General features: G+C 40.4%; 1 protein-coding gene across 1 annotated transcript in view; it reads left to right on the top strand.

Annotated features, from left to right (window-relative positions):
• The first annotated feature begins 206 nt into the window (after positions 1–206).
• LOC309557847 (CUB domain-containing protein 2-like) overlaps positions 207–12,623 on the top strand; it is a 58,670-nt gene continuing 46,253 nt past the window's right edge. Inside the window, exons 1-2 of the mRNA XM_082260629.1 lie at positions 207–274; positions 2,333–2,375. Coding sequence (XP_082116755.1) covers positions 215–274; positions 2,333–2,375 — 103 coding nt within the window. The 5' untranslated portion in view covers positions 207–214. The remainder of the gene's footprint in view (positions 275–2,332; positions 2,376–12,623) is intronic.

The following is a 12,623-nucleotide window of genomic DNA, read 5'->3' on the forward strand; positions in this document are numbered from 1 at the left end:
TCAATGCAATACCTACCTGCTAGCGTAGTATAACAGGTTTCTTTATACACACAGCATCAAAGAATAATGAGGGAGAATAATGGGGGGGGGGGTGCCAAGCAGGACTGTCTAGTGGTATATATAAGGCAGCAGGGGCTAGAGTCAATGCAAGGTGTCAAGTCATACAAACACCTTGCTAAAGGAGCATCTACAGATCAAGATCACCCTAGAGATAATGAAGACCCTACTGCTTCTTGTGGCTATGTGCTGCGTGTGCCTGGCCTTACCTTCTCAGGTAATTATAAAACTCATTTAGATCTTTAATTTATAGGATTACACAAACCTTTTTTTTTTGTATAGACAGTAACAATAATGTACATGTGCACGTTTTAACAGTGTATAACTGCAATCTCCAGTAATAACTCTTTTACAGACAAGTTGATCTTTAACAAAAAAAATGAATGACTGCCCATGATGTGATAATCAATGCACATGGTCACACAATACTGCACATGTATGAGATTGCTACTACCAGTTGTTGCTACAATGTGCTTCTTGTGTAGCCTACAGCAGAGGCAGCCATTGATTTGACTTGCTAGAGAGTGACACAATCAGTGAAAATTAACTTCCATGTTTGCTAATTGAAGTTATTTTTTCCACTTTCTACAAAGCTGTAGAAATTAGAAGTCTTATGTCTTAGTAAGTCAATTCAATGGCAACAGGCAAGTCTGCCAGCCTATCCCTTTTATTAATTACACATCTAACTTACATGGTTAGTTGGGTTTATTTAGTGTCTTTCCCATAGTAATCAGTCATACTTTCTGCGTATTTAACACTTTTTGGTAATTAAAAAGATTAGTTTTAGAACCAAAGAATTGTATCTCTGCCCATGCTGCGGGTTACAGGTTTTTGTTATCTAACTGGAACTCTTCTGTATTCCTGTGTGATATTATTCAAACTTGTATCAGCAACTTGAACCCCAGATCAGGCCATACAACAGCTTTAAACTATGACTAAAGAGAAGCAGGAAAAGGTTAGAAGCTTTGTCAGGTTTTATTACCATCTGTGTTACCACTAGGTAGAACCGATCTACAGAGGTAAGATTTATTTAAAAAAATGTTATGTTATAAAGTTATATATAAGTGGTTAGTTCACCTTTACAGAAAAAATGTAAAGGTAAACTAACACTAAAAAACCCTCTCCACCCACCCTCCCCCTGGTCCTTGCTGTACTTACCTCTTGGGTTCCTGAACCGTTAGCTGGGACGTCCATCCTGGAAGTGCTTCACGGAGTGAGGATTTCAAATCCCTGAACTGCTGAAGTGACTGACAGCTCGGCAACCGAGATGTAAGTAACACCAGGGTGGTGAGAGGGTGTCTGGAGTTATTTCACCTTTACATTTTTTTCTATAAAAGTGAACTAACATTGTAAAGGTATAATTATCCATCTTATGGTAAACTTTAGCTTGCCATTATCTGGCACTGTATGAGTATTCCTAATTTTATGATTTTTGGCAAAGAAAACTATTTTTACCAATGAAACAATCTTTTGTACAAAAGATTGTTTACGAGTCTGGCAGTTAATGTCTTATGTCTACAAGTCTTTGTTGAATATCGTCATAAATGTTCAGGGGGTGGGACTTATAAAATCTGGCGTCTGTTCCCTGACAATGAACATTATGGTGTAATGATATATTTTTTAAATTGAAGGTGTCCATGCCCTGAATTGTTATTATCTTGGAAGTGTTTTTGACCAACAGGGCCACACTAAAGAGATGAGTTAGCATATAGTATTTTGTTAATGTCTTATATTATTCATGATTTAAATGATGTAATGATGTGCCCTTCATGATGTTTAATTTTCCTGTTTTGGCTAAATATTTAAAAATAAATGTTTGGTCAAAAGATGAAGGAAGCCCCCACAGGATGCCATGACATTTAACAAGTGAAAGAATATCAGTCAAAGAATTGTCTAAATAGCTTATTTAAAAGGCTACAACGTTTTCTTTGTACTGTGGGTTTCAACAGTCCTCCCTGTTGTTTGTAATCTCTACTAACTAGCCAAGATTCATTTAATTACTTATTCTGTTGTTTTCCTGGAACCATCCAAACCCATCAGAATTCAAGGATCTATTAAAGATATCCATCACATTGGGCAGGTACAAGGCACCATAATGGATGAAAAATCTTTTTGATCGTGCTAACATGAATAGAAAACAGGATTATTATACAGAGATTCTGTTAAAAGTCATATTGCAGGAACGTGTATGAACATATGAAAAAAAAAGGATGACATCATATCATTCCTTTCTCCTGTCTGCTTTGTTAATGCAATTGTATATTCGTTTCAACAGAACTTAAAGCAAAGGAAGAAGAGAGAGATAACAGAGACACAAGGTAAATCTTAGAGGATGGTTTAAAGTGATTGTAAATGCTCATTGAAAAAAAAAAAAAAAAAACATATAACAAACATGTTATACTTACCTGCTCTATGCAGTTAATTTTGCACAGAGTGGCCCAGATCCTCCTCTTCTCGGGTCCCTCTTTGGCTCTCCTTGCCACTCCCTCCTGTTGAGCGCGCCCACAGCAAGCAGCTTGCTGTGGGGACACCCGAGCTGAGTCACAGGTCTCTGTGTCCATTCAGACATGGAGCCACAACCTGGCCCCACCCCCTCTCATTCCTAAATGGCTGACTGACTTTGATTGGCAGTAGCAGGAGCCAATCGCACTGCGCTGCTGTCTTAGCCAAAAGGGAGGGGAGTCCTGGGCAGCTGAGACACTCCTGCAACATCGCAGGATAGAGAGGATGCTCAGATTATTATTAGTAGGGCTGAGGGGGGCTGCTGCACACAGAAGGTTTTTTTGTATCTTAATGTATAGAATGCATTAAGATAAAAAAAAAAAAAAAAACGTCTGCCTTTACAACTTTTTAAAGTTAAAGTAGAACTATGGAAATTTTTTTTTTTTCATTTTGGATAGCGTAAAGGAGGGTTATAATCCCTGTTAGTTTATTTTTCCCATCTATTGCCCCATTGGGGAGATTTCCCTTCACTTCCTGTCCCATAGCCAAAACAGAAAGTGAGAGGAAATCCCTGCAAATTAAGGGAATCCCTTGGGGACTGGTGTTATCTGTTTTCTTTTACTTTCACTTTCAATTATAATGGTAAACAGGACAAATAGAGAGAGTGAATCTCCCTAATCGGGACACAGACAGCAATAAAAATCTGACAGGTGTTCTAATCCCACTCTACTCTATCCAAAACTAAAGAAACTGTTTTGCCTTTAGAAATGTTTCTTCCTGATTCACATGTGGGTGTGGATTCTTGCCATACACTTTGAGACAGCTGATTGGATGGGAGTCTAGGCATACACTGTGTGTGAGCTGATTGGAGAAAAGCCACACCCCCTCTCCACATAGGCAGAGGAACGAAGAAACTTGCAGGACTGTACTGTGAATAGACAAGCTCTCTGCTTGCTTATCTGTCTCTAAGTCCCTTCCCCGACACAAATTGTCAGCTGCTATTATTGCATGCGTCGGAGAACTTGTCAGAAGTTATCATGCTGATAACAGAGCAGCAGAGCAGCAGAGCAGCAGAAACACATGGGACTTAGGGCTCAGAAAAGAGATAAATAAACACTACAGATATATGTGCCCAGGTCAGATTTCATAAATGGGGTTTTCATCCACTTTAAGGTAAAAACCTGTGCAAATGATGCCCCCCCCCCTCCCCACCTTTACCAAGTCTATAAAGTTATGCAGATGGAAGGTAATTATAAAGCCAAATACACGTACAGCTACATTAATGAGATGTTTTGTATCTCTTTCAGCTTGTGGTGGTGTGCTGACAGCCCCACAGGGAGTTATCACTTCACCCAACTTTCCGAAGAATTACCCCAATAATGCCAACTGTTCCTGGAACATCATCACCACTTCTAATGTAAGAATTTGCATTATGTAATGCATACAAATATTTTTTGAATATTATAAAAGAAGATAGAGTAATAAGTGATCTATCTATCTATCTATCTATCTATCTATCTATCTATCTATCTATCTATCTATCTATCTACAGTAAACCCCCGCTCCATCGCGGTTCAGTTTTTGCGGTCCCGGTATATTGCGTTTTTTTTTGCAATGTTATTTTACTATATAAATCATTACAAATGAAATATTTTTGTGTTTTCCATAGCTCTTGCTATGTCTCTCAGTATCTTTTATGTGTTTAAATGAGTTTCTATTGTTTTAGAAGTGTGTTTAAAGACCTTAAAATGCTTTTACACGTACAGTGACAGTAAAAAAAACATGCCTACAATGCATTTTAATAGGGTTTTTCTATTTCGCGGATTTCCACTTTTCGCGGCTGGGTCCGGAACGTAACCCCCGCAATGGAGGGGGGTTTACTGTATCTATCTATCTGTCTATCTATCTATCTATCTATCTATCTATCTATCTATCTATCTATCTATCTATCTATCTATCTATCTATCTATCTATCTATCTATCTATCTATCTATCTATCTATCTATCTATCTATCTATCTATCTATCTATCTATCTATCTATCTATCTATCTATCTAACCTATCTATCTAACCTATCTATCTTTTAGAGATGAGTGGAGTGATTTTATTAAAAGTGATGTTGCAGTGAAATTGTAGATTTTGTCATCTGTGAAATTATGCCAAAGTAGAAATTATTTTTTTATTTTGATACTTGATGGGCTGCTCAGGCAAAATTGTACTTTATTTTTTAAGTTGTAGGTTTGTTTTTTCGTTGTAATCTCACATTTTTTTTGCACTTGTTACTTGTGTAGTATCGCCATCAATTTTTTAGTTTTTAACTTTTTCACTTTTTTCACTGTTGACAATCTGGTAACATATGACATTTGCATATTTTTCATTCCAGATTAAGATCACCTTTACAAATTTTGACGTAGAAGTCTACAGGAACATGTGTAGTTTTGACAAGCTTCAGATCTTTGCTGGAGGTTCCCGACAAGAATTGTGTGGACAGGTGCTGCCACCGCCCATTACAGCTTCACAGAACACTGTGAAGATCATCTTTACCAGTGATTTCATTGTCACTAGGGCAGGATTCAGGCTCATATATGAGCCAGGTAAGTTTAGTCATCACAGTAACTTTTTTCTCACATAAAATGTTTCTAAAAAAAAAAAATCCTGTGGGTATGGGATTGTGTATGAAGGATTGTAGTTTTTTTTTCCTTTTATTGGTTGAACTAGATGGACTTGTGTGTTTTTTCAACCAGACTAACTATGTAAACTATAACCTGATTTTTATCAGTTTAAATCTTTACCTACAACAGCCAGTTTCATAGTTCTCTGTTATCCCAGTTTTGGTACAATAATCACAGCTTCAATATGGTCATATTTGATGTGGTGTTCCCATGAGACAAGGACAAGGCATGAAGTGTTTTTTTTAAGCCAACATTTTTTTTTCTCCTTTGGATAGAGTAGAGAGAAGATTAAAATTCCTGTTTTTACTGTTATCTGGGGCTTTGTCATTTTATGCTTTGCTAAAAATACTTTATCGCATCAAACTATTTCCCCCAAATTTGCAGCCCTAACCCAAATACTGGTCCTAAACCTTCTCTAAAAATAGCCCAAATGTAGTCCCAAATCCTATCTTTAGACCACGTATGTAACACTCAAATAAAGCTGTGGGCTACATTGTGTTGAATAGATCCTTAAGAGGGCACATTATGCCCACCGAGGGTCACATCTACTTAAAGAGACACCATAACCTTCACCATGCAGGACAAGTTAAAAGTGTCTTTGGAGAGGGCATCCACTGACCCACCATATACCCCCCCTGCAGCTATTTGCTGTTTTGCAGTGAGTACAGAGATTGCCTGTGTTGGTGACCTGGAAACTGGTGACATCAGTCATGTGACATTGCACGGCCCAAGACATTGGCTGTTAAACTCGTGCTCTGATCACATGATCACCCATTTCTGGAAGTGCCATGTGCCACACGCCAGGAGCTGTAAGGAAAATATATAGGGGTCATAGATGCCCTTTACAGACAGACTATATTGTCACTTTGCCCTGCATGCTCAAAGTGTAAGTGCTTCTCTAATTCCTAAAAAGATTATAGCTCTTATCAATATATATACAAAAGTATAGGTTCATAAAACATTTCCTGATGTATTAAGCTAAAAACATACATAAGGAAGAGGAGACATTCCAATCACAAATCATCCTGCACTAGCCTGGCATCTTTAAGTTTATATCTGATTGGATATTATGGAGTCCTGTAGGTTGCTTTAGCCCCATCTCCAAAGGGATTTTTTAATGGTTACATTGCCCATAGATTGTAACTAGTGATGAGTTTAGCTTTAAGCTTGGATTCGGTTCAAAACCAAGTTCGTCGGAACCCAGAAATTAGCTGTCATTGCTGGGCCAATAAGCTGTGGGTGGGGTATTCCTCTCCCTACAGCTGACCTACACATAGGGGCAAGGAAGCTCATGACATCATTGACCAAATTTGGGCAACATATACATGCAGCCAAGGTGGAGAAACTTTTGCCCCCAGCTCAGTGGACCACCAAAGAAAGCTATTTTTTGAGTTTGGACTAAACACAAGCTCATCCCTACTGGTAAAATATATCTGTAGATTGTACTATGCATACTGGCAAATTTCCAGGTTCATACTTTTCTTTTTAGGGTGGACTCCAGGCAGATATAAAAGACACAAATTAATGTAGTTCTGTATTTATCAAGCATCATTAAATGTACCTTTTCTAAATACAAGTCGTGTGAGTACCTGAACTGGAGTGGGCAACAGTCTCTTGTATTCCCTGCACAGCAAAATCCAAACAGGAAGAAGCAGCACAAGGAGTCAGTCTGGTGTGTTGCAGTGCATAGAGTATGCTGAGAGGAAGAGAGAGCAGAGTGATAGAGAGATTAACTCATCAGTCTTCTGCTTGTCCCTTCACAGTCCAGAGTATGATTAGGCCCCTGTCCCTTCCAGATGGGGCTGTGCTATGTAACAGAGCTGTGTAAATCTCTGGATAGATAGAAATGTCCAAATTGTTTCTGTAATGTGTCTTTTGCTTTTCATCAACAGCTGATTCTAAAGATTCTGCTGATCAGACCACAATCACAACTCCACTTCCCACCATAACAACCACCAGAACGACACCAACGACCACTACTACTACTACCACCATAACAACGCAGACAACTATAAGAACCACCCCTACAACTACCACCATAACAACACCGACAACTACAGGACCCACCACTACAACTACCAGTAAAAATGTTGGCACATCAACTATTACAACTACTAGAACCACTCCCACTACTACAAGCACCACCACAACAACCGCCACCCCAGCAAAACCTGTTTTGGTGGCAAGCGAAGGTAAGGAAATATATATTTACATATATATATATATATATATATTTTTTAAACTGAGTTGGTAAGGAAATATTAGGCTCGGCAATGTTTCCTACATCACTAACCTCCACCAAAAACTGAAACATCAGAGTTTGGTGGGCTGACTTTTTAAAGTGTATGTGAGGCCAAAACATTTTTGGATAGAGCAGTGAACGGTTAAAAAACCTATAGGGTTATTTTTTGATGCCTATGTACTGGGACATTGTCTTTCACTCCCTGTTCTGGGCACACAAAAAATTAGAGGAAGTCTCTCAAAAATTAACATAATCCCCTTTCTAGAGAGTTGTCTTAGGAAAAAGTATACTCAGTGGGGAATATGTTCTCACTTCTTGCTGTGGTAGCTACGTTAACATTTTGGATTTCCCATTACTTTCTGTCCCAGTGACAGTGGCCACCATGACAAATAGAGGGATAAATGTTAACATGAGGGGCGCAAACCTCAATAAAGAGCTGGCAAAGCAATTTACCTTCCCTATTCTATCCCAAACAAAAATTGCTTTACATAAACTTTAACCCAAAATAAAAAAAAAAACAAGAAAGTTATAGTTTTGCAGTGAATTGGTCCTTAGATATGGTGGCTGCATTTATTTTTTTCCAGACCTGTTTTACCTTTATTTTCACCTACAACCTAGGCAGGGGAGGGCTGGCAGCCTTAAGCCTGGGGGGCAAGTCCAGTCGAGTGGTCCGTTGAACCATCGAATCAGCTCACCATCCATGCCCACCTGGTTTTATAATGGATATTGATGTTATGAAGCAAGACAAACATGATGCAATGTGGTAACATAATTTAATGTTTATTGCAACAAAGGAGGTTTAACAGAAATACATGACATCAAGCCAGACGGGGCCTAGGAAGCTCCTGTCGGGTGGAGATCACTCTGCCTGACAGGGAAGTGACTATGTTAGTATTATGCCAGCCGGGTGCAGGAGCGACTCTGCACACTCATACAGCTCCGCTGCAGCTCTGCAAATATATACATTGTGTAGCGACAACCGGCAGCTGTATACAGTGTCTGGCCCCTACATTAATCTAGCCCAGAGGGTGGCCTTTTCACCCGGCATCAGAGCAGCCCGGGGGGTGATTGCCACCCTGCCCCCCTTCCCAGTCCTCCCCTGAACCTAGGGTAGCAACAAGATCACTAAGTGAAAATAAAAGGTAAAACAGGCCTGGAAAAAATAGGTTGAATCTTCCTAATGGGGTCACAGACAGCAAAAAAAAACCCTGACAGACAGACGTTCTTATCCCTCTCTACTCTATCCAAAACTAAAAAAATGTTTGCCTTTAGTAATTTCTTTAATGCAGTTGCTCAGCCGACTTGTTTTATCATGACCAGAATGGCTACATGTTTGGCATATTGTTCAAAATACAATGATAAGAACCAACATCATATACCGTAGTTGTTCTTCCCTTACTGGATCATATTTTTATCAGAAATTGCAACCTAGCAATAATACAACAATTTTAACCACTTCTGGACCAGAAGGTTTTACCCCCTTAATGACCAGGCCATTTCTTGCGATTCGGCACTGCGTTATTTTAACGGAAAATCGCGCGGTTGTGCGACACTGTACCCAAATGCAATTGATATCCTTTTTTTTCCCACAGATAGAGCTTTCTTTTGGTGGTATTTGATCACCTCTGCGGTTTTTAGATTTCGAGCTATAAACAAAAAAAGAGTGACAATTTTGAACAAAAGGCCATATTTTTTACTTTCTATAAAACATTTCCAATAAATTTTTTTTAAAAATTAAATTTTTTTATCAGTTTAGGCAAATTTGTATTCTACTACATATTTTTTTCAAAAAAATCCCAAAAAGCATATATTAATTGGTTTGCGCAAAACTTATAGTGCTTACAAACTACGGGATAGATTTTTGGACTTTTTATTTATTTATTTTATTAGCAATGGCGGCGATCTGCGATTTTATAGCAGGACTGTGACATTGCGGTGGACAGATCGGACCCCTAACTGACATTTTTGACACTTTTTGGGGACCAGTGACACTAATACAGTAATCAGTGCTAAATAATATGCACTGTTACTGTATAAATGACACTGGCAGAGAAGGGGTAAATACTGGGGGTGATCAAAGGGGTTAAATGTATGCCTGTGTGCTTACTGACTGTGTGTGTGGGGGGGGGGGGGGCGTTTGTGACAGGCACAGACAGATCTGAAACTGCTGATCTGTCCCTGCCTGTGTGACAGAAGATCTGTCTGCTTTGTTTACATAAGCAGGCGGGTTTTCTCTCGGTTTCCCGGACGATCGTGGGAGAGCAGCTGCAATCGCTGCCGCTCCTCCCACGGCCTGCCTCCCGCTGTATCTAAACACAGCGGGAGTGCGGCTCCGGCGCCACCTGCGCGCCGCCGAAACCACATGCACTCCAGCCGAGCCGCCCTGCCGCAGTAAAAAGGCGGCAGGCGGTGGCCAAGTTGTTAAGAGTATCTGTCATTTTGTCCACTCAGGGAGAAATGACAGGTACTCTTGGAAGAAGAACCCCCATCCTGTGATACTCACCAAGTGAAAGTGTTATCAGACATTTTTGACCAAAGCTCTGTACACACAGGTCGAATGAACAATAGAAACCCGCTGACATTCGGCCTGTGTGTACTGCAGCTGGTCTGTCGAAGAGGCATGACTGAATAAGGTCTACCGACTGGCTCCCAATCAGCATTCTTAACCAATGACTGAGAGCGCTGACCGGAATGTTCTGGCAGGGGTGGCAATCCCCTGTCAGAACACAAAATAACAGCAGGGAAGATCACTGTACTAACATTGGATTGTTAGTACAGCTGCTCCAACCTGAGCTGTCAGGTTTTTTTCGGTCAGCCCGCTGGGTTGGACGAAAAAAAAACTAGCAGTGTGTACAAGGCTTAAGGGTCACCACACATAACACATTTAATACAAGTAACGCAGAAAGTGTAAGCACTATTTGTAAGAACTGCACGGTGCCAGGTTTTTGTGCCAACCAAATACTAATGATCCCCATGTTGTATGGGAGTGTCCGAGAATTTAGGAGTACTGGAGGGAGGTGGTAGATGAGATGAGTGTGGTATCAGCCCTACGGGTGCCCCTGGACCCTAGGATACTTCTTTTGGGCATGGGTGGATTGGTAACGCAGGCTAAGTACTTGAAACTGTTATTGTCTTATTTGTCTTTTTATGCCAGGAAAGCTCTTTTTCGGAGCTGGAGGGGATCTTCTCCCCCCACGGTCGCCCAGTGGCGTGCGCTGGTGGACTCAGCTCTTCCGTTATATAAACTGACCTATATGGGACGTCAATGCCCCCAAAAGTTTGGCAAGATATGGGATCCGTGGCTTGGGGTCAGGTCTCTGCAGATTTAGATTTGTGGGGCTTACCTTGGTGGCGAGGATGTTGATCTACTACTTTGTTTTCTGGGCAATGTGCTATTATGGACTCCCCTGGGGGGGGGGACACTGTTGTGGAACCCCTTGCCCTGCTCCTCCCTGGGGGACCCCGAATATCCATGGATTTGGGACTTGGCTACTATTTGGTTTTGCTCACTTTTGACACTTTTATATGATATACTGTGTTAGCTCCTGACGCTTACATACAATACCAACTTTTGTGCACACGACTTCTGTTTATACTGGTTTGTTTTTGGACAATGTACCTTGATGGTTGTATTTGACTTGTTGTTGTTTTTTATCAATAAAACTTTTCTGTTAAAAAAAAAAAAATCTAATGATCCCAGTCATCATAAATAGTCGAAATTGTGTGTAGATATTCTTTATCAGGAGCAAATGCAAGTGGGGTGGGGTGACATTTTTAAAACCACTTTTTGCATAGGAACTTTAGGGAGCCCTGACAGTACTAGGAAGGCATTACTGCAACCACCAAGATGTGATATAGTACTTGAAGGGCTCTTGCACACTGCATCTCAAAGAAGCGGCTCCTAACTGCTTTTGAGCTTCTTTGAGCTCTCAAGTTCTCTGCCTGGAAACTCCCCTTTATGTTAGCCAATATGTCCATGCACACTATGGGCATATGCATGTGCTCTTACAGGCAGAAAAAACTCCCCAACAAACTCGTATTTTTGAGAGGAACTTTTGAGCAGAAAAGTGCCCAGAAAACCTGTGAAAAAGCATGAAAAAGCTTGAAAATGCACAAAAAAAAGAAAACTGATCTGAGCGGAGAATTTGTGAAAAAAAAGCTAATGCTCAAAAAAGCTCCAAGAAACTAAAAAAAAAAAAAAAAAAAACGCACAAAAGAGCACGAAGCTTCTTCAAGCCTTTAGACAGAGATATAAAAGCTCAAATGCCGGCAAAAGCTGCTTTTTTTTTTGAGCTTCAGTGTGCATGAGCCCTAATGTGCCTGCAATCCAGCAGCTTCCTTGTTTTATAGGCTTTTACTATACTGCAGTTATAATGTTTTGATAAAAGCCTGTTTGTAATTATTCTTTACCAATCTATAAAGCTTTGTAGATGGTAATTGAATATAGAGCCAAATACATGTACAGCTGTTATAATGAGATGTTTTCTCTTTCAGCTTGTGGTGGTGTGCTGACAGCCCCCCAGGGAGTTATCACATCCCCCAACTTCCCGAACAATTACCCCAATAATGCCAACTGTGTCTGGAACATCACCTCCACCTCTAAGGTAAGGATGTGCAATATATCCAAATATTTCATGTATGTTATGTATGATATTATTTGGTAATATCTATCTATCTATCTATCTATCTATCTATCTATCTATCTATCTATCTATCTATCTATCTATCTGTCTGTCTGTCTGTCTGTCTGTCTGTCTGTCTGTCTGTCTGTCTGTCTGTCTGTCTGTCTGTCTGTCTGTCTATCTGTCTATCTATCTATCTATCAGTGATTATTGGCCGATATATTGGCCGATATTGGCCGATATTTTTGTACATTTAAAACATTTTTTTTTTCACTTTACAGGTACTCTTGTGGAGGGATCTGGGGGTCTAAAAGACCCCAAACCCCTCCTCTGCACTTAAAAGCATTCAAAATGCCAAGTTTGGCTGTTTTGAATGCTGTTCCTTTTTTGAATCTAGCACCAGACAGTACCCGGAAGTGATATCACTCATGACATCACTTCCGGGTTTTTGCATGGAGACCCGATCAGAGCCGAATGCGGCTTTGATCGGGTCTTCGGCGGCCGTGCAAGCTGGTTGCCCGGGTCTCTCGGTGGGATGGGAGACCCGGGCGAGCTGCGGAAGGTGGCGGGAGGGGGGCGTCCCCTCCC

This window comes from Pelophylax lessonae, assembly GCF_965119305.1.
Source record: "Pelophylax lessonae genome assembly, chromosome: 6".
NCBI lineage: Eukaryota > Metazoa > Chordata > Amphibia > Anura > Ranidae > Pelophylax > Pelophylax lessonae.